The 22,685-nt window shown below is 41.5% G+C and overlaps 1 protein-coding gene across 3 annotated transcripts in view; it reads right to left on the bottom strand.

Moving 5' to 3' along the window:
- Positions 1-22,685, bottom strand: part of BANP (BTG3 associated nuclear protein) — a 146,670-nt gene that overhangs the window by 48,954 nt on the left and 75,031 nt on the right. Inside the window, exons 9-11 of one of the 3 annotated variants that reach the window (XM_083626321.1) lie at positions 20,080-20,210; positions 15,891-15,962; positions 13,754-13,798 (exon numbers count right to left, since the gene is read on the bottom strand). In XM_083626321.1, the coding sequence (XP_083482447.1) occupies positions 13,754-13,798; positions 15,891-15,962; positions 20,080-20,210 (248 nt within the window). Of the gene's footprint in view, positions 1-13,753; positions 13,799-15,890; positions 15,963-16,555; positions 17,641-20,079; positions 20,211-22,685 lie in introns of those variants that run through there. The other 2 variants (XM_083626322.1, XM_083626323.1) reach the window with 2 other exon arrangements.

Raw genomic sequence — 22,685 nt, forward strand, 5'->3', positions numbered from 1 at the left:
TCATCTGTGCAGACAGCTGGAGAGGTTGACGAAACTGGTCCTTCATTTGGCTTTTCCAAAAGTGGCATGTCCATATTTCCTAAATGTCAACTTGCTCCTAAAGTTCAAAAAGTTATACAACTTTGGACTAGAGATGGCTGTTTAATAACATATAGAAACAATGGCTCATAGTTAGCTAAAGTAATTTCACAGCCAGAACCTTTTAAATGAAATAAAGAGAAATGCCAGCTCCCCAATTTGACTCTCCACCCATATTTGCCTTAGAGCTCTTTTTATTAGGCTGTAAAACTTCATGTTCATTGAAACAAAATATTTTCATTTAGCAGAAGACTTCCTTTATCTACATAACTTTGACCTTGGAAACTGGGGTGTGACACAGCTTTTGAGCCTGGAATAAAGGGTAAGCCTCAGGGATGGGTGAACTGGGAAGTCACCTGGTGTGCCAAACTGAGTGGGGGGCACAAAGTTGAGTTCCATGGCATGTATCGTTTACAGTGAACTAGGGTGAGGAAAAGCAAATATCTGTAACCTTTTTTCCAAGGTTCTATAGGTTGTTTAGGTACTGGGCTTTGAAAACCTATTTATGGAGGCTGGACCTTTGGCACCAAGCTCAGACTTTCAGCAAGCACAAACCTGCATCACCATTGTTGGAGTGCTTGTATTCAGTGAAAGCTCTATGTGGATCCATGCAGTAGAGGTAAGCATCTCTTGTGGTAGCTTTTCAAGGTTGTACAAGAATCCCCATTCATTACTAACAACTCCCAATAGAGGCCGGGCAGGTTATGCAGACTGCATTGGGAGGGAGGTGTTGTTTGAGTGGCCTTCCACCTGCATAATATTTGGGTACAACCAAGAGAGCTCAGAGGTGCTTCCCAGTTCCCTGCTGTATGCAAACCTTGCCACTAGGGATGTAAGAAAGCAGTGACTTCTGCTCCACTGCAGTTTACTTTCCACCAAACACCACATTATCCATCTTGCTGTCCACTATTTAAAGTAAGTTATGTAACTTACATATCTTACATTATTTCAATGTAAAGGAAATGTCAACACAATGTTTAAAAAGTTATTTATTACTACTAAAGGTAAAGGACCCCTGGATGGTTAAGTCCAGTCAAAGGCGACTATGGGGTTGCGGCGCTCATCTCGCTTTCAGGCCGAGGGAGCCGGCATTTGTCCACAGACAGTTTTCCAAGGCATGTGGCCATCATGACTAAACTGCTACTGGTGCACAGAGGACCATGAGAAGTGCCAGAGTGCACGGAAATGCCGTTTACCTTCCGGACGCAGCGGTACCTATTTATCTACTTGCACCGGCATGCTTTCAAACTGCTAGGTTGGCAGGAGCTGGGACAGAGCAACGGGAGCTCACTCTGTCGCAGGGATTCGAACCGCAGACCTTCTGATCAGCAAGCCCAAGAGGCTAATACTACATGAATGAATACCACTCATTTTTGTTTGACTGATTTCTATTCCTGATCACAGTTGAACATGCAAACTGCAGCAATTTCCATTTTCTTCCCATCCAAATTCTCCAGGGACCCTACCTACCACACATATACACACTCCACCCCATACTTATTACAGATATTTTGGTAGTTTGAAATAAAGGAGCAGCTGGCATGGTCTTTATTCGGAGTTTCACAGTCACAGCAATAATGTCACTTACATCCTTGCAGCAATGCACCACTGCCAAAGACCAAAGCCTTTGGCTCAAACGAACAACTGAAGGTTTCCACTAAACAACTAAACAAGGAATACACTACTTTTGGCAAACCATATGGTTATACCAACTAAATAAAGGCCACAAACTCTTAGAAGGGGTTTTTTTTAAAAAAAAAAGGCAGAAGAGATGAGCTGTACTGAAAACAAACCAGCTTTTGTCTGGGTTCTTCATGACTGGCACACTCTCCCATTGCAGCTCACGCCAGAGTTTGTCAAAACACTGAACTAAAACATCACACCAACTTGGAAAAAAGGGACTGGGGGGAAAGCTTTTTGGTATAAGCTAGCCCTTTGTTCTACTTTGGGGTGGCTGTTCTAAACACAAATATTTTGCTATGTTTCAGAAGCACTGGGAGGCGGGGAAGACACAAATGCTATATTGATTTATGAAAAAATTAATTATTGAATACACAATGCGGTGATGAGACAAAAAGACAATGAAAAAGGAAGGAATGTTGCCCTCTTTTGACTGAATTAAAGCATACACACACACCAGAAGTAATAGAAAGAATTAAGCAAATGAACAACAGAAAGTCAATTAATTTGATCCTCATATGCCTGCTTTGGCAGAGCTGAAAAATTGGCACCCACTAGCCAGTCCTCCCAAGACAAGTGTGTTATTCATTTGTAGAATGTTTTAATTAACAAGAAAATATTTCCTGTGCCTCATGTAACCTCCTGCACTTCACCCCCACTTTCCTCCAAAAAGCAATTATGCTGTGAGGAATGCAGATGCTAGGACACCACTTGAGCTTCTCATAAACCAAAGTAAGTTTCAGGATCTTCTAGTTCAACAATTAAGTAGGTGAATTAAAATTCATCCCTGAACAGTTCTTCAAGTTTTCTCTCTCCTATCAGCCAAATCTCACAAGGATCCCAAAGCCCTGTAACCAGCCCCACACCCCTTTCTTCTTCCACTCTTAAGAAATGTGATGCTGTGCAAACAAGCAAGACAAGTGCACATTTTGGTGTATTTGTTACACAGGGTAGCACACTCATTATCACACAGGTTCAAGCTGGGTAAAAGCAGAAATATATTTGTTTCCTCCTTTTAGGGTAGCACTCTTCAGATTGTGTTTTACAGCCTGTCCTGTGCACACTCCACACTCACGTAAGGAAAACAAGGGACATGGTAGTTGGACAGCAGTTCCATCAGGGTTAAAAGAGAAGTGAAGGGCAATGGAGATGGCAGAGGACCCAACAGCCAACTGGAGAGGCTCAGCCTGGCCATCTGATGTCCTCCGACTGCCTGATTATGAACTGGGCTATAGATCCCAATCTGGAAGCCAACCATGTGCCAACTCTGCGCAACCGTCTGCTGCCCTTCCTGCATCCTCTACCTTTCATGCTCACAGAGCCACACTCTCATTCAATGAAAAGCAAATTGAGTCTGGTAAAAGCAATGAAAGGTGGGACTTGCCTTTCATTGAAAGTTCTGCTTGTAAGGAAGGAACTGGGTGATCTGTTCAGCAATGGATGCTGGAAAGAAGCAACCTTTGGATCAATCCCACTGCATATCCCAGGCCTGAGAAAACCAATGCATCAGGTTCTTTAGGAGAGCAATAATTAATTGGGGCGGGGTGGAGCCCTCCACCCCTGGGGTTCTGCATTTTGAAAGGCTACTAGCAGCTCAGAGCCAGCCAAACTGGGGCAGTGCAATACAGTGTACACATTTATGTGAAAATAAAAGGAAGTATGACTATAGGGTCTAGCAGGCACAGCATGGAAAGACATAGAAACGACAACAAAGGTTGCTGGAAGCAGGGGGAGTAGAAGCGAAAGGTCAGGGATTCAGATTTTTATACGGGTAAAATGAGGTAGCATGTGGCCAAGTACAAAAGTGTTAAGGGAGAGTTCTCATCAGATAATCAGAGAATCACAAATGAAGAATGCTTTTTTAAAAGGAGGGAGAGAGAGAGAATTATTTCCATAGATTAGGGATAGATTTCCCTAGAAAGATAGCTTTGTAATCATTGCTATTCCACACAGAGGACAGTTTTTATTACAAAAAAAAAATTGTAATGAGATGAAGTCTAGGCCCAGACATCACCTTTGAAAGCAAAGAAAATTATTTCCCCTTCATTTTAAAAGATTACCCTGTCTTATCATATCTCTCCTTATTACGTTTACAGCAATATTAAAACAAGATTTGGGTGAATAAAGAACATAATATACTCCAAGTAAAGAACAGATCCTTTAAAGCACTGTAAATACTCCCGGCTGTGTGAGAGGAATTTTAATGGCACAACCCATCCTCTTAGGAGAACGCCAAAAATATGACAGAGGAATTATCCTTTTCCAGAAAGCTCCTTCTGCTCCACCAGAGACTAGTCCATGGACTCTGACACTCAGAAACCCCACCCAAAGAAGGCACCTGCAGGATATGAGCTGTACAGTCCCATGAAACTGCCCATGTGCGCCATGAATGGTATAGGATCCAGTGAGCATGGCGGAGCTCTGGTGAATCCCTTGTTCATTTCAAAAGAAGAAGCTGTCCCCTATACCTTCCCTTAGTGCATGCACATCTGAAACCAAAGCCAGCAGAGCCAACTTGCAGGTCTTTGGATCATAGTGAGCCAAATGTTGTTTAAACAACATTTAAAAAAAACAGGTGTCTTGCCTTGATCCTTTTTGGGGTCTTGCAGCTGGGGCAACATTTAAACTGGGGGCTTCCTGACTCAGACATCTTAGCTACTGAGCCACAACAGCACTAATCTAAACAAAGTAGTGATGGCCATGAGGATATAATAGAGAAAGAAAGGATAAGAGAGTTTTTGGGGGCAGGTGAAGTTAATAATACTTGCTCAATACCTTCCTTCCATCTGTCAAGTTTCCTTAAAAGCAGGATGGCATTGGCATTAAAATACAATACATGCTTAAAAGATTCATGAGATTAAAAATAGCAACTTAAATTAACAAGTGCAGTTAAACTAATGGTGAGGAACGGTTACAAAACTGAGATGGAAACTTTGGGATCTTTTTAAATCCAAGAAATGGGATGTGGGGTGAGATTACATCACCATTCAAGTGACAATGACTAATATAAAGAATTAGACTTAAATGAATTCTAAGAATGTCTGCTGTTCTTGTAAGAGATTGCAGAGGGAATAAAATCTAGGAAAATATTGTATTAATTATAAAACTGGAGGTGTTAAAATCAGGAGTCCTGATCTAGGAATGCTGCTACTTGAGATATAAAAAGATGGATAAAAAGAGAACTGATATTCTTAGAGAAAAGGCATTGATCTATTCTGACTAGCTGCCACAACAGAAGAAGCAACAAGTTTCCTCTACAGTTTGGGAAGGGCCATGGCTCGGTGGCAGAGCATCTGCTTTCTATGCAGAAGGTGTCCCAGATTCAATCCTTGGCATCTCCAGGTAGGACTGGGAGAGAACCCTGCCTGAAACCCTGGAGAGTCACTGCTAGTCAGCATAGATAGTACTGAGCTATATGCAGCAAGGGTCTGACTCAGCTTCCTATGTACTCTGGGCAGTCTCATAAAGCATAGAGTGCATCTATTTTATGGGGATGGCGCTTTTCTCTTTATGACACTTTCATATTTGCCCCTTACAGCAGGAAATACACTGGCCCAGCACTGATCACAGGCAGCCAGAGAGCAACCAGCATGGGTTGAAACATTTCACATATTGGGTGTGGAAGTATCACTTTCTTATCAATACAGTCCTTGCAGTAATACATCTGAACTTTTTTATCTTCTCAGTCAGGCAGCATGAATGTCTATTCAGATAGTGGATTGGTTGGGGGCAAGTAAGGCTCAACCGCATGACAGTATCCTAATGGACTTTATGCTTTTAAAATGGCAATCCACTCTGCACTTTCAGGAGGGGACAAGCGATCAGTAAATATGGCTATAATGCTTAATGGCAACAAGTTAGATTAGCTGGTTAAAAACCATTCTGGTTGACTGAAAATGCACCCACTGATTAATCTGCCTATTTTAAAAATCTGTAAAATGATTCTAAGAGAAACACTTATGAACACAGTACATGCACCATCTTTAAAAGGGCATCGACTCCTTATGTGATAGAGAAAAGGAGACACATCTAAGACAATGCCTGCTATGGAACACATCTGCATTACCTAAAAATAAACTTAGAAAGCTTTTTCTTCAGAGCTATGGTTTTCTCATGTGCAAACTTAGGCAGATATAATTACACACCTGATTCACTAAACTTCATATGATTCATAGACCAATATTTCTTTAACCAGTTGACAGCCCCATAAATAAATAAATATCAAACCAAATTTAGTTCCCATTGTAATCAACAGGGCTTTAGCACGTAATTAAGGGCTGAAAGCCTCATTTTATTTCCAAGGGACCTTAAATGTGTTTAACTGGCTTTGAATTGTGTCTGGTGAAGCTGCCATTAAGCATACTTAGCAAACTACACTCCAGACTGAAGAGCACACCAATTCCTGCTGCTTACTTCTGAGAGCTTATAGTATGCCCAGCTGCTGAAATTCTCTTGAATACCAGCACCTGCCCTAATTTGCTAAAGTGTGACTCACTCTCTTGTGTTGGAACACTTATAACAATCACAGTATTAAGCATTTACCCTTCCCATTAAAGCATGAACAATTTTGCAGAGCAGCCATCAAATTTTATAACCTGTAGTAGACATTTTACATTCAACTTAATATCACAAGCCATTATACAGCACCCAGAGCTGTTATTCCAAAGCAGTAACTTCATGGGAGGATAGAGTTTTTTGCTGCTTTCTCTGCCATGACAAATAGCATGTAAAAGGAGGACGGCAACAACCTTCGCTTGCAAAATTGGACAGAAGTTATGTACATCTGATATGCCTTCATAATTTGCCTTAAAAAAAGAAACTAAAACTTTAAAAGACTTACGCTGTTGAGGCACAGTTATAGTTCTTTTTTAATGCTCAAACAGAAACTGCTAAAACCTAAACTGTAAATAGGTTCAGCAATTTGTAAAATGCTAAACGACTGCTCTTTCTGCAATGGCTTCCCCCCAACTTAGAAGTATGAAAAGGGACTGTACAGATAATGATGCATATCTTTATCATATACTTAACAATTAACTTCAGGTTCTTGTAAGCTGGGAAAACAAGGAACCAATCCACTCTTAACTAACAACTTCACAAACCCCATATTAACAATGAGAAATAATCTTTTGCTTATGTTATTCTGCATTACCTTCAATATGTCAACAAGGCACCAAAACTAAATTTTTGGAGATACACAAATTTATTTGTGTGTTGATTTGAATAATCAGTTAAAAGACCGGTTGATAATCAAAACTACTTAACTACAATGGAGATATAACATCTTAGACATGCAGTTCAATCCTATACATATAAAGACTGAAGTTCTACTGTGTTCAGCGACACTTACTCCTTAGCATCTGTATTCAGGAGAACATGTATTTAATACATCATCTGTATTTAAGAAGAACATGGCAGACCCACTTCAGTAGCAGATGGAAAGAACATGGAACATAGAAAGCTGCTTTATATGGAATCAGACCATTGGGTCCATCTGGAGCAGTACTGTCTGCACTGTTTGGCAGCAGCTCTCCAGGGTTCCAGTCCTGCCTGGAAAAGACTGAGGACAGAACCAGGGACCCTAGAGGCACAACTCCTGCCACATGGGTTTCTGGCTGGCTCTTACTCTCATCAACCCCAGGGCTGCAGCAATGACAGTAAACCACGGCAGGAACATCAGGGCTATTGACAAAGTTCTTGGCTAGCTGATGTGGGGCTATGCAGGAGCCGGGGGGAAACACACATAAGGACCTGCCTGGATCAAGACCCGTTTCTGAGTCAGGAAGGGATGGAACCCATAAGCTCTGTGCTCCCTTAGAGCTCCAAGCTCCACCTTCCTGAAATGGAGAAATAAACAAAAACTCGCTCCACACAAAGAGTTCTAAGTGTGCATGGAAACACTGCAAAATTATTCACTGAAAAAAGTGAGTGCCAAGGAGATGCCCATTTGGAATACTTTACCCCAGGAACATAGGGATAAGACAGCTCCCAATTTTGGAAAGTTAAAAACCACTAAAGTTTATGTGGAAACTGTTTTAAAGAATGAAAACTGCAAAAGATTTCATCAAAAAAAGAATTGTCTGTAAGCTCCTATGAACACAGTTTTAAAGCTCTTCGCTTCAAATTAATATTTTAGTTTCTAAGAACTAGGGCAAATCCAGGAAAAGCTGTTTGCAATCATTTATCAACGAATTGCCAGTAATGACGCTAATTTTTCTCCTTTTCAATTTTTTTTCTTTAAAAAGGCGAGCAGTTTCTTGTTTCCAGCTGCACAGCGTTTAGTTTTTCATTTTGTTGTTTTTCTCCTAACAATCTTGTTTGTTTCTCCGCCTTGATTATTCAAAGCAGATGTGCTGAAACAGGCAAACAGTTTTCGTGTACACAAAAGAGCGAAAGAGCCTCTGGCATTGGAGGAGCTGGAACAGGCCTTCTGAATGCCTGTGTCCCCCTAACACGGAGTTAGAGGATGCAGGAGATGTCCAGTGTCTCCGTTTCCTCTCCGTTTCTTCAAACCTTTAGAAAAGTGTGCAACAAAGATCTTACTAGCACTGCCCTCTGTTGGTCACATGCAAATAACAGAAGGGCCCAGGAGAGCGAGAGAGATTCCAGCAGAATCAGCTCTTTGGCATGGATGCCACAAAAGGCCAAAACACAAGAAACCTTATTAACATTTCTACATTATAATAAAAGACTATCCCCATGAGTGAGTGTCAAGATAGTATTTACAAAACAAAAATTACTGAACTGGCCTATATTTAAAGCACCCACCTAATTGCATCCCGAGAGAAACCAAACTTGAGCCGTCAGTAAAGAGAATTAAAAGGATTACATTTGGGTGCTTAGCAACCTTATGTTTCATAATCTGAAGAAGAAAAAACTTTGAAAGCTGTGCATGCATTTATTTAAACTGCCTGATCAAGAAGATATCAGGGCAAGCAGCAATCTTTTAAAGCTGAAACTATACAATGTTTCAAGCTGAACCAAATTCTCACAAGCTTCACTTTTTATGTAGAAATTTGCACATTTGATGAGGGAGAATCTTCCATTGAACAGATATGCACGAAAACAGAACGCATGTTTCAGCCTACGTCTGGAAGCTAACTAGAGCTCAGTAGTTTCGGCATCGCTCTACATTGTGTGAATGAGTGTGGGGTTTCTGCCAATTCATTTTTGAGCATAACTCAAAACGTTCGTCACTCTCTTTGAAGCTGTATGGTTTGGACACAGAGGCCTTCTTCCCACCACTGCCCGATGTGCTGCTAGTAGAGGCACTGGACAAAACCTTTTCAGTAGCAGTGCCCAGTTGTAGAACACACCCCCGCCGCCCCGTCTGAAGATCTGTATGAGACTCCCATACTACAGGCAATCTCCCGCTTTGTAAATTTAAGTTTGTTCTGTTGGATGTTTGAATGATTTGCAACATCCCTAGCTAGTTGTTGCAACTGGTTTTTTCCAGGTTGTTCTGCTGCTGCTGCTGCTTGCTTATATTTAAGTAGATGTGCTGGTTATTGTTTACGGTATTTTTCGCCCTATAGGGCGCACTGGCCCATAGGACGCACCTAGTTTTTTGGGGGGGAAATGAATAAAAAAAAAATATTCCCCCCCAGTCGCGGGGCTGGGGCGGGGGAAGCCCGAGCTTCCCCCGACCCCAGCCCCCAGAACAGGCTGCTATCCACAAGCCTTGTGAGCCCAGCGGCAACCCCCGCCGTGCTCACAAGGCTTGCGGACATCTGCGCGAAGCATGGGGCGCCCTCCGGAGGGCGCCCCGTGCTTCGGGCTGCAGGCTGCTGCCTGCAAGCCTTGCGAGCCTGCGGGAATTCCTGCCGGGCGTGCAAGGCTTGCGGACATCTGCGCGAAGCACGGGGCGCCCTGCATTCGCCCCATAGGACGCACACACAGTTCCCCTTCATTTTTGGAGGGGAAAAAGTGTGTCCTATAGGGTGAAAAATATGGTAGTTATCTGGTTTCTTTGTTCTTATCCTGTAACCCTAACCCTAACCCTAACCCTATTTAAACCTGGCTATGCATGGGGCACATAACAGAGTTCTGTCATCCGGGGCAGGGGAAAAGAGAAAAACAAAGACTTTTATTAAAATTAAACATTAAAATATTAAATAAAATATTAAAATAAAAAAGGAGCACAACAGACATTTTTAAATCAGAGGCTCTGTAGCTAAAGGAGTTTGGGGTGGAGTAAGGTGATCTCAGAATTAAGCAGGAACAGTGTAAAGAGAGTATGCAAGTTAACACTTTTCATGTGCTGATCAACTCTGCGGTTAAGACCAATACGTGTATTTGCTAGAGGGGTTTTGATTGTTTGGTTGTTTTTTATTCCTGTGTAAAAGGTAAAGGGACCCCTGACCATTAGGTCCAGTCGTGACTGACTCTGGGGTTGCGGCGCTCATCTCGCTTTATTGGCCGAGGGAGCCGGCATTTGTCCGCAGACAGCTTCCGGGTCATGTGGGCAGCAGGACTAAGCCACTTCTGGCGAACCAGAGCAGCGCATGGAAACGCCGTTTACCTTCCTGCTGGAGCGGTACCTATTTATCTACTTGCACTTTGACATGCTTTCGAACTGCTAGGTTGGCAGGAGCTGGGACCGAACAACAGGAGCTCACCCCGTCACGGGGATTCGAACTGCGAACCTTCTGATCGGCAAGTCCTAGGCTCTGTGGTTTAACCCACAGCGCCATTCACGTCCCCTTTATTATTCTTGTGTAGGACACTGCATTTAATCCTGGAAGCCATATACCATTGCACAAACAGAAAAATAAAACATATATATTAAGCCAGAAAGCTATTTCAACGAGAAAAACGAAGGCTGTTTTGCTTTTGCTTTCTTTCTGAACCAGGGAGATATTCCTAGCCCATGGACTCGTTATGTTAAACTTGGTCAGTCAAAGCAAGTCTCATTTTTAAAAAGTGACAGTGTGAGACTGGTATATTTATTTTTTTCAACATCTGCAACAAACTTGCTATTATAGGATAAAACTAGGTATTAAACAAACTCTAACCAATGAGATGCCTCTTTGATACGAATCAAATGCAAGATGCAATCAGTATAATTTGAAGAGAAGGAAGGGGACACGTATCATGAAAAGCTAATGTTAAAACAGGGCTGGTTTGAGACTTTTCTTTGAATAGTTGGATCTCTCTGTGAACAAGCAAATTTGCCTCTTGGCATAAGCTAATTGCAAATAAACAGGTTCTAGAGTGCAGCGACTGGCAGAGAAAATAGACATCCTTTGTGGGCCCCTTGTTTTTTCCCTTTAGTCTTCCCCTAAGATGTACAGATTGTCCTCCTACAGATAACTGCATTGGGATGTTCCTGATAAGGCTGTGAGGTCACTAGAACACACTAACTCGTCCACACTGCACTTCACATAGCAACTGTTCAGCTTCCTCTGGCTGATCATGCTGGGAACAGATGCTGTAAATTCAGCTCTTGTGTGCAGCAGGAAGACCCAAATGTCACAGACCTCACAGCATCACATCAGGGACAATTATCATCTGGGATCTTATCCTGCAGAAGCCTCCTTAAAATGAACAAGAGGTTGCAGAGAAGCATGCATCTGTTATGGCACCACAAGCAGCTGTTTTAGCAAGACTTGTCAATACATTTTGCCCTGGATAAGTATATAAGCTAACACTTTACCCTTCTTTCAAGGGTAACGAAGGCCTGTGAAACTTCTACCAGATCATTTCCTAATTCTGAAGAAAAGGAGTCTAAATTTGGAGAGTAGGAAGATCAGATTCTGCAACCAGATTTCCCATTTATTTGCATGCTAACAGTAGGCTGTTTACAGAAGGGTGGGAAAATTTCCCCACCCCACTTCAAATCAAGTGTGTATTCCTGTAGTGTAGAGTAAAGCTTTCCAAACTGTGTGTCGCGACACGTTAGTGTGTCAGCTACAGTGTGTAGGTGTGTTGCACAAATGCTCCCCACGCTCCTCCCAGGGCTGGAAAGGGGCTAGCTTAACCTCCGGTTTGCTAGTAAAACTGAATTACTGTGTCACAAAATGATGCATGTCTAAAAAGTGTGTCACCAACATGAAAAGTTTGCAAAGCTCTGCCTTAGAGGCTGTATCCTGCTGGGAGCTGCGTGAGAAAAGTAGACGAGACAGAGCCTTGCTCTTGCTCATCCCCACCCCACACTGTGAGTGCTGAGAAACTGAGGTGATGCATCACCACTTCACATGCTTGCTTTTGCACACACACACTCTCTCTCTCATTCACACACCCCACATCAATCCATCCTCAAACACCACAAAAGGGGATCTTTTTCAAAGCACTCGGTGCTTCCATCTAGGAACACCAGACACACAGTTTCAACACGTTTTTCTCTTCCCTGTTCTCCCTGCTCTCAGGAAACCTTTTGAAAGCTCTATGCAGGTTCCACCTCTTCCTCAAGATTGAAGAGGTGGAGCTCACTAAATCTGGTTGGTTGGTTGGTTGGTTGGCTGGCTGGCTGGCTGGCTGGCATCCATCTGTCTCAGGAGACAATGGAAGAGTGCTCCGGCGGGCATTAAGTCTCCCTACCATTGATATCCAAATTCTGAAAAGCCAGAATTTGCGAGCAAACTCTGAGCAAGCTGGAAAATCTAATGTCTTTAGCCAACTTCTATTTTTCTAGAGTCATGCTAAATTTTCTGTTATTAGAAGAGGTGGGCTGTTGCTGGGCTGCACAAAGGAAATGGCAGAGAAAATAAGTGGAAGGCATTTATTAACATGCTCTGCTCTCCTCCTTGTGCAGGACATTGAGGGCTTATCTCCACATGCCTTGTGTAGGATGGACACATCCAATACCTGTGGGGCCTGGTCACTCCCTGAAGTTCAGCATTAGGAAGAAGAGTGGGGAGGAGGAGGTTTGGGCAGCAGCAGGAGAGTAGATGGAGGTCAAACAAGAACAAAGACAGACAACGAGGAAACCTCTGGGAGAATCTATATCCGTTGCCAAGAACTGAACCCTCCCATTGTTCTGAAGACTTGTATACACTCCATTAGCTAAAATACGACGTTTAATTATTTCTGCAGTTTGGTATTTCTATTAAACGTGCACTGAAATATGAAACGTTGAGCTAATAGAACACATGTGGAGGTAGAGAGAGTTCTTTTTGGCAGGATTTTGTTGGTTCCATGGACTATCATGCCAGAAAAACAAGACCTAAATCCAAAGCAACTACCAGGACAAAAAAATTACAAGGGCGCGGGGGGGAGAGAGAGAGAGAGAGAATGGAGGAAGACACACAACTGGTGACACCAGAAAAGCTGATACTGCAAGCGCTTCTGCAGACTGGAGCTTGGCTATCTTTTCTCTGGGTTAATATTTCCTAGGTAAGATTTTCTAGCACCTTGTGCCACACATCTGCGTAATCTTAAGACAATTCTGCACATTATAGTTTTATGGACTAGGTTCAAAGGTCTTTGTGAGGGTATGTTCATACTTTAGGCTATTGACTGGAAGTTCCCTTGGTAAAAAGACTCACCACAGTCACGGAACTGCTCTGGGACATATAAAACAGTAAGAAGAGAGCTGTTTAAGCATGTGCAGAATCCCTAACCATATCCCCAAGCATCTGAGAATTACAGAAAAAAGTTTGCAGTTACTGAAATAAATGAAAGCAGATGTGGAAAGGCTTCTCTTTCTCACGATGGTGATTAAGTCAAGTGTCCGTTATCATTTTAGCATCAAACATCCCCATGTCTGGAGAATTTGTTGATCACATCTGGCCATGCTGACAGCCGATGATAAGGAAGGAGGAACATCCTTTCCATTCAGCACAACACCAGGGCAACCAGCACTCAAGGAAGTTTTAAGATATACTGACAGAAGGATGTCAGGCAGCCACATTTGCTACAGGCTGGATTACATTTCAAATTTGTTTACATAAAAAAAAAAAACCACTGCCTAGTCTCAGGAGGATGCAGGAAAAGTGTGCTTCCCACCAACAAGATCACAAATGCTTCTTAGAAGTCCATTCAAGAGGTGAATCCCTACCTGGCCATCTTGTCCGACGTGAACCTGATGTATCTGCAAGTTACCCTGGGGGAAAAAATTATACATTAAATGTAAGCCAGGAATTAAGAGGAAGTCAGAACTGCAAAAAGGGCACATTTCTGTACCTTATTAGTGTTCTTCATTACTTTACTTAAGGAAATTCACTCAGTTTTAGAAGTGAATTATCGTGCCTGGCAGTAAGAACCATATAAAACCCTTGTTTTATATACACAAAGCTATCCTCCCCATGGACAGGGCTAATGGCTATAAATGTCTATATTCTGCATCAAGAATGGTGCATCTAAATAAACTAAGCAAACGAGCTGATTTATTTATTTAGGTCCTACTCACTTTTCAACTACAGTGGTATTATACAACATTTTAAATGCAATTTTAAATTCTCAACTTCCCATCCCGCTCATTCTCTTATGGGTCTCTATTCTGCCATAGCCTATCTCTCCTCCCAAGCATTTGGTAGTCAATGAAAATTAAAATACTTTTTTAAAAACCCACCACAAATCTCCCAGCTCTAAGTAACTATTCCCAAGCACAGCTGCATGTCCCCCCAATGCAGGGGCACCAGACTTTTGTCACTGCCTGAATTAAGTGTTCAGTTTTTGCTACCTGCTATGGGGAGGTTAGAAGGAGTGCAGCTTCACATCACAATTACTCAGACTGCTTCTGTTTTCTAAGGCTTTATCTACCATTCCTCATAAGTTTTTGAACTTTATTTGCAGCCATGAGGGCTAGAAACTTCATTGTTGCTTTTAATAAAAGCCGAGAACTTCAGGGTGCTATAAACTATACACAACAGGAAATTCTCTGTTCATGCATTGCAAACTATGCAAAGCCCTGCTGGTGATTCTCTGGAAAGCGTGGCTGATCAACATACAGTAGTGTTGTTGTTGTTGTTTGTTCTAGCTTTTAAGCAACAGCATCCTTTGTTTATTTGCTCAGATTTGCAAACATGCAGCCGTACCTAAAATCAAAACGTCTATCAGCCTAAAATTAGTAGAGTAATATGGTACAGTTTTGGCTGAAACAGAATGCAACTCTCCTAAATGGAGCTAGCAGCTATTTCTCTTCTTTTTGTCAAAACTCGGTTCCGCAGGCAAACAGGGGCTCCATTATGGAAGTCACAAAAGACATCAGTTACAAAAGATTCTAAATGCTGCAGCCGATTTTGGGAGAAGCCTCTGGGTCTAGAAGCATAAAGGAAGAAATGAAGCACAGGAAGACATTTCTATGCAATCTGCAATTACGCTCTTAGAATCTGCCTGAAACAAGGCAAGGGGAAAGGGGGAAAGGTAATTTCCCATAGATTTTTCACATGTAAGAGGCAAAATGAGTATTCCTCTAAGAGGGGGGCAGTCAGTTGTCATCCTTTTTATGCTGTCAGCAACTATTCTGCTTCCATCCAAAGGAATGGAAGATAAACTGGAATAAACTCCAATCCAGATGTTTTCTATCCACATGGATGAAAGAAGGACCTGATCCTGCTTTCCTTCATGTCCAAGACAACTCCCTCTTAAGTCATATGGGCGTGCAGGAACAGACTCTTCCCGTAATTTGTTAACATCGCAAGAGACAAAGCCTCTCTGGAGTTTCCTCAGCACCACATGAGATCCAGAGTAACTATCATTAGACTATCCACGGGTTCAGACTAGTTCTGAATACACATAGTTTTAGAGCAGCTTCTGGCACTTCTTTCCTACTTTCACCTTTTAAGCAAAAATAGCTGAAGACACAAATACAGATCAGCTTCTAGTCATGTGTACTGAGCTGAAAAGGAAACCCCTGCATGAATGCTCATACATTACATTATAAAGAAGTGTGGATCTGTGTATATAAATGTATAAAGTGGAATGTGATCCTTGGTTCATCCTGCTGTGTTTTTAATACAGCTGGAAACCAAGGGTGGGGAGAATAAACTAAAGGCATATGCAATGTCCTACATATCTTCATTTCAATGGTGCATGCCTAGGACTGGAATGTGCTGCTTTCCTTTACAATGCCATAAGTTTAACCTCATCCATGTTGCCTCCTTCTATCAACATGTTAGCCATGCTAAGATTTGTAAGATCACTACAACTGCAGGACAGGTTTTGCCCAGCTGGCCACTCAGTCTGTGACTCACCTCGCTGTCTTGCGTGATCTGGACCTGCTCTCCTTGTGGCACCTGGGCTATGTGGAGGTGACCCTGTGGGATCCATGAGCGGAGGGAAAGAAACACAAGAAGCATCAGTCAAAATCAGTGGAATACAATAAGCTCAAAGCAACTCAACTCATCAGACACAGAAGAAGTCAATGCCTCTTGTTTCAGAATACTTGCTGCACGCACACTTTTACAGCATTCCATTTCAAGTACAGATGGGATTGCTGAGCCGTGGGTGGTACATGACTTAATTATCCAAGGTTTTATTTTCTCAGTATCTAGAAATTTTCTGACTCTGGTGGTGACAGGAAGAGTATAATGTAGATGCTTGTAGAGAATTCAGAGTTGTCCCCCTGGTATAGAGCCTGGAAAATATCCACTGAGGCATGGCTTGTTTGGGAAGTGCAAGGTCAAGCTCTTTAGGAAAGCTTTATCCCCCCCATAAGGAGAGAATAAGCTGCAGGTACATCCTGACCTTTCCTAGCACGTGACTACTGGACAAGCACTTGAACACACAGTCATCCTGTATCAATTACTGTATTAAAACAAGAGGTTATAGATCCCAGGCCCTCAGTTGATTTGACAATACTGAAACAACCCGTCCCAACAAAACACACACACAGAGAGAGGGGGGGGATTGTTTCAACAAAGCTGAGCTACAGAGGTGCCATGGAATGTTCATGAACATTTTAATTGCAATAGGATGCTGAGAAACAGGACAAATTATTTAAAGGGATTGAAAGATGGTTCCCTCCCTTACAGTCGCTTTCAACCATCTGTCCTTGTTTTTATCTTTTTAAGTTATGTATGGTTTCATCACCTTTTAATTATTAGCTTTTATCCCTTACCTGTTTTAAGTCTTATGTGTTTGGTTTATCCGTATGTTTTATCTTATGCTGATATGTGACTGAAATAAAGTTTGATACTGATACTGATACACAGCACCCATGCTTTGGCCTGGCTGTTAATACCAGCTCCTGGCATCCTTGGTTACTGTAATTAAAAGTTATGTTATGCTGTCTTCTTGATAGTTTTTTTTGTCACATTTTTCTATTGTCTAATTGTTCTGCAGAGTCTCATGATATTTCTTTGAAAGTCAGATATGATTTTTTTTTAATTAATTAATTAAATGTTTGCCACGTCTTGTATTTCCAACCCTATGTTGCCAATGACACTGGTTACCATCCAGGCATTTCCCACCCCACAAAGAATTATCACAAAGCAATGCTCACTAGGAACACCATGGCTTTGGCACAGGGTGAGAAGTATACTTGAAAGTTTCCCTTTAAGATCACTGCCACCGTCACTGAATAATTACCGCCACAGTATTCATGTGATGAATTGTCTATGCCCTTTGTTCTGTATGGAGAGGAGAAGAGCACTACCCCCCCACACACACACGAACACTAAAGGACAACATTTCCACTGGTGTAGAATGGCAGCTGTCCAATCATTCTCTATTGAAGTTGTGCCAGATAACAATTGCAGAGAATCTAGCCTGAAGAGTTTTAATATATTAAAGAAATCGCTACTATACATCACTGACCTGTACAACTACCTCGGCAATAAAATCAAGCATATCACTTGATTTAAAAAGAAGAAAAAATTGATCAAGGAAGGCAAAGAAACTTCCTCCCAAATCCTGACTGGCCCTTTGCAAGAGAAATTTACCTGCTGGCAAACTGGCTGCTACTTTGGTTTGTAAAAGTCTTTTGTGTTCATTTTCACATGCCTGTGTAGGAAACCAAGATTAAAGATATCCATGTGGAATTTTGTCAAAGGCCTTCCTTATATTATAACGTACCAACAATTGCACATGAATTTCAAAGAAACACAGGCCCTTCTATTTCAAACAGTTTCATTTCCTTTGGAAGGAAACTGTCTATTTATAGGGAGAAGCAGCATGCCGAAAGTATCAAAACGACAATAGGAACTGTATATAAAATTAGACCACAGATCCAATCCATGTCGAGATTAAATCGCCTTCCCTTCACAATGATAAGCTCTTACTGGCTTCTAGGGGGAAATGTTCAAAACGTTTGGTTGGGTTGTTTTTGTTTTTTTATTTTAATCTCATTAAGCTGTTTGCAAGTCACACAAAACTTTCAAAGGAGGTGAGGAAAAGGAAGGTTTCGATACCTGTATGTTTCTTCCTCCACCCACCCCAGGCAAATAGCAATGTTGAGGGGTGGTTTACATTGAGAAGCAAGCAAGGGTGAAAAATGTGTTTCTGTTCTTTGTTTTTAATCCTCACTCAGTGCCATAGTCCTGAGTTGAATAGGTTGCTATGAAAAATAGCAAACTAAATGGGAGGTCCTTTCCACAACCATTTCATATTGTTTGTTTGTTTATTATTCAACATGGTAAATTTATACTCCAGTTTTCCATCCAAGGGTGCTCAAGGTGGCTAGTTTATCCCTAAGATGTGACTATGGCACAGAACTGGAATAATCAATAGGGCATTCTCAGTGGATCATGATGGACATGGAAAAGGGCTTTCCATGGTATGCATGAAAAAAGTCTTCTTCATTCAAATCATTTGTTCATTCATGTGTGCAAAACCTATTTTGTTGTTATCTTGGACACCTTCAAATATTCTGTACAAGTAAAAGAATCAGAGGGAAGATACTCCAGTCCAGTTCTTAGTGCTGTGATGTACAAGCAATTTCAAGTACTGGATTGACTTGAATATTTTCTGGCTAGAATATACAGACCTTTGAAGTGGCTCATCGTAAATATAAAGCCAGCCTCATTCAAAATGGCTGCACATAAACTACACACCTGAGGGATGTTCTTCACACTGTGAGCCACTCTATTCTATACCTTCCCACCAGGTTCAGATGCTGCCAGTCTCTATGCCATCAGAAAACAAGTGGCCATCTCAGCTCTAAGCATAGGTGCCAATTCCCTGAGACCCTGGGTACCTGAGCACCCACAAAATTCCCCATGAAGGGGCCAGGCACCCACAATTTTTGGTGCCGGGGCCATGAACGCTGCATAGCACCATGATCCCTGGCACCCACAGTTGTGGGGGCAAGTTGGCACTCCTGGTTCTAAGTGGAGATGCTAGCACTGCTGCTATCACAGGTCTGAGCATGAATGGACTTCAAAACAGAAAAGCAGTAAAGTGTGAGTCATATATACCCAGGTGTTGTTATTGGTTGTTTTTTTATAAAAAAATCCTCACATGTAAATATAGTGGACAACAATAAAGCCCCAAATCACGCAAATGGATAAACCACCCCGCAGTCCGTGGATGAGTGAGGGGATTACTGAACTGGCCTGGTAGCTTTAGACTAAAGTGGGATCGACAAGGATTGAGAGCTTTCCTGCTGGACCTAGAAGGGACAGTACTCAGCCAACCGCAGGGAACTAGTTGTCTGCCAATCACATTCGCCACTGCTGGAGAAAACTACACTACTTGGAAACTTATGAAAATATCAGTAGGAGAAGTATGCATTCCCTCCACCTAACTGTGGGGATCATATTTAAGTTCCATGCAACATTGCATTTGATTTAATGATATGAAGCAAAGCTACAGAAGCCAATGCAAGCTTTTCCATGGCCCACCAGCGCAATCATTTTTTTAAAAAAATGAAACACAAAAGCTTGAGTAATGGCAAGAGTGTCACGCTTAACTTTTAAACTTCCTGTCTTCTGTGGGTTTTGGGTCAAAGTGTTAACTTTATTTAAACTTTTTGAAAGAAGAATTTAATGTCAATGTTTATAAGCTTTGCTTATATACATGAATTTAAATGGATACACATGTAAGGAATTCAGCTAACAGATGTTGAAAAATGCTTCAGAACACACTTTGGAAAAAATGAGGCTAAATGAATCTAAAATGGATTTCCAGACTGCTAGTACTTCAGGGGCTGGGGGTGCAAATGCGTAATCCCCTGTGAACATGCCCTGAATGTCGAAGGGAGAACTGGAAAGTGTAGATGATCATTTGCATGAAAATTCATATATCCACACAAAATCACTAGTTATTCATATCAGTGGTGCACCTATATTTTGCATGCGTACAACTAGCAGCAGAATATACTTTATTTAAAAACAAAACAAAACGTATTTTTGGAAATAAGGAAAAGTTGAAGCTAAGCTGCAAGTACATAAAACTGAAAGCTGCTCAGGAGACAAGAAGAGATTGTAAAGAATGAGTACATACTACTTGGACTTGGCCATCTTCTCCTATCTGGTGGATCTGGACTTGCTGGGCATTGGCCAGGGCGTAGTGAAGCGCTTGTGGCTGGTTGGCCTGAATTTCATTTGGTGCCGATGTGGTACTCTGAGCACTCTCTGGAAAACAAACCAAAGCTCAGCATTATTCATTAGGAATCTGTCTGCTTGTGGCCATTAAGAACACTTGGAAACTGCAGGGAAGCAGAATGAGGAAGGTGCTGTTGGTCATTCTAGAACTGCAGTTAAAAGAAAGGGATTGATCCTTCATCTGTAATGAAAAGGGCTAACCAAAATGTGTGGAGCCAATGATGTCTGATAGACTGACTGAGTAAAACACTTCCCGGGGAGATAAAAGATTATAAGGCACCTTTTCGCCCAGCTGCATAAACTTAAACTTTCTGTAAGTTCACGTTTCTACCAGCTCTGCTTTATTAACCTATGAATGGTTCCAGATTAATTAACATAGTTTCCAATTTGGAAAGTAAGTTATATCCCCCCCTTTTTTTTCAATGCACTGATTACTTTGAGTCCATCCAGTTGTGACTTCATGTTTCCAATATGCCGTTCAAACCCACCCTACAACTTAACAGCTGGCCAGTCTGCATGTCCAAATCTATAATCTCAAATGTTCCCACTTTTCCCTCCTCCCAATAGGTGCCAAACTCACAACACAACTGAAGGATAGCATAAAAAAGTGTCTCACTCATAAAAAGATTGCCAGTTTGGAAGTACCCGAGTATTTAATATTGCTTCAGTACAGAGTTGGAAGAGGAGAAGCAAAGGGAATGCATCACCTATAATCTACATGCAAAGCAGGAGATGCTTTCAAGCAGCTTATGGGACATATTATTAGACTCCTCATTTTTATTAAAATGGGGTTCTAAATCTGTTAAGAGATTCCAAAATAAAGAGAGATGGTCAGATCCCCTGTGTTTCTAAATCCATGTAGAAAATGTTTCCACATCACATTCACTTATTACTATCTCAGAACTACATTCTGTAGCAGCATGGAATTGTACTGTGGGGAAGTCCCATAACTACATGCATCTCTCTCCTTCCCTCCCTCTCTCTCTCTGTGTGTACAGTATACATGTACACAAATGTGTGAATATGTTCCTCACAACCTGAAGTCTACCAAAACAATGCAGAAGAGCATACTAAGTCATGCTATTTATGCACCAAACAGATGCCATTAAAATAAGCAATGGAGCTGCAATGCTCCAGCAGGCATCTTCCAAAAGCAAGTATTTCCTGTTTGGGCAAATATATATTGGTGGCAGGACATGAGACTACATTTTGGAAGTATATTTCTAAATTGGATTTACTAGCATAGCCTGTTTTGAGTTTTATAATGCCATTTTAAGCCATTGTTTTTATCATGATGAGTGTGAACCAGACAACGGAGCTATCCTCAGCATTGAGCTAGCTCCCTCCCCATGTTCAAACTGCATTTTTTGGTGGTGCTGTGCTCCTGAGAAAAGAGACTCCCAACAGGTTTACTTACTGACCAGAAATGTCCCATTAATCCATGAATGTGCTTGAGTAAGAAGACCTACAGCGCATTAAAGCAGCACTGAAATTTGTTTGTAATGGAACAACACAAAGAGACCCATATTTGTTGCTGGCCAGCTGCTTCTCTACAGATGTTTAAACACTATTTTCACATCCCCCGGGTTAAAGTAGTGTACTGGTGAATGCCGCAAACATAACACTAAAAAAAGTCATGCATTCACAACTACATCTCGAAAGAAGCAAGTTTGCTTATAAACAAAATTTCAGCATCTGTCAGCAATGTCATGGCCCTAGATAGAAAAGGGAAAGAGAGGATTTTTCCATATCTAAACCCTAAAATCATCAGTCATGCATAATTGCCGGATGCACCACCACATAAAAAAAACTGTGAGACTAGGCAGAAGTAAAATTTATTTATTTTCAACATAAAAAGGAATATGAATACTGCAGGTGGCTTGAATGGAAGGGACACATCCATAGTTACGGATCGTCAAAATGTAAGCAATCTGGCCTCTCTTTTGCGGCTTTGATATACTGAAAAATCCATGGCTTGGAGGAGACTCTGCAGCTGAGCTGTTGTATTTAAAACATTCTAATGTGCTGTTTATAAAACAGAAATTACATTGGGCCAGTGTCAAAAAAAAAACCAACTGAACACTGTTGTGGCAATGCAGGTAACAAGCTTATATCTACAGCATCCTTCTTTCCGGGAAAGTGTTGGAACACCCAAAAATCAAACAGCCCTTCAGCAACTAGGTCCTGAATTTCTACAGATAGAGGATAACAAAGTAGAGAGAAAAACTGCAATAGTCAGATTTCTTTAAAATATTCTCATTTCAAAACAAGGGCCCCAATGAATTAGAAGAACTAAGCCAGGGTAAAGATATTTTGTTTCATTTAAAAAATGATACTCATCAAGCTAGTTTTAAACATTTAGGAAAAATATTCATTGTAGACATAGACACACTTCTGTGGCCTGTCTCCAAAAGGTACACCTCCTTCAAAAGTCAGAACAGGAAGATTTGTCAGACAAAAGTAGTTTGTAACTGTTTCAAAAGTGAGTGTTTTTAGCTTTCAAAC

Source organism: Podarcis filfolensis, assembly GCF_964270895.1.
Source record: "Podarcis filfolensis genome assembly, chromosome: 8".
Lineage (NCBI taxonomy): Eukaryota > Metazoa > Chordata > Lepidosauria > Squamata > Lacertidae > Podarcis > Podarcis filfolensis.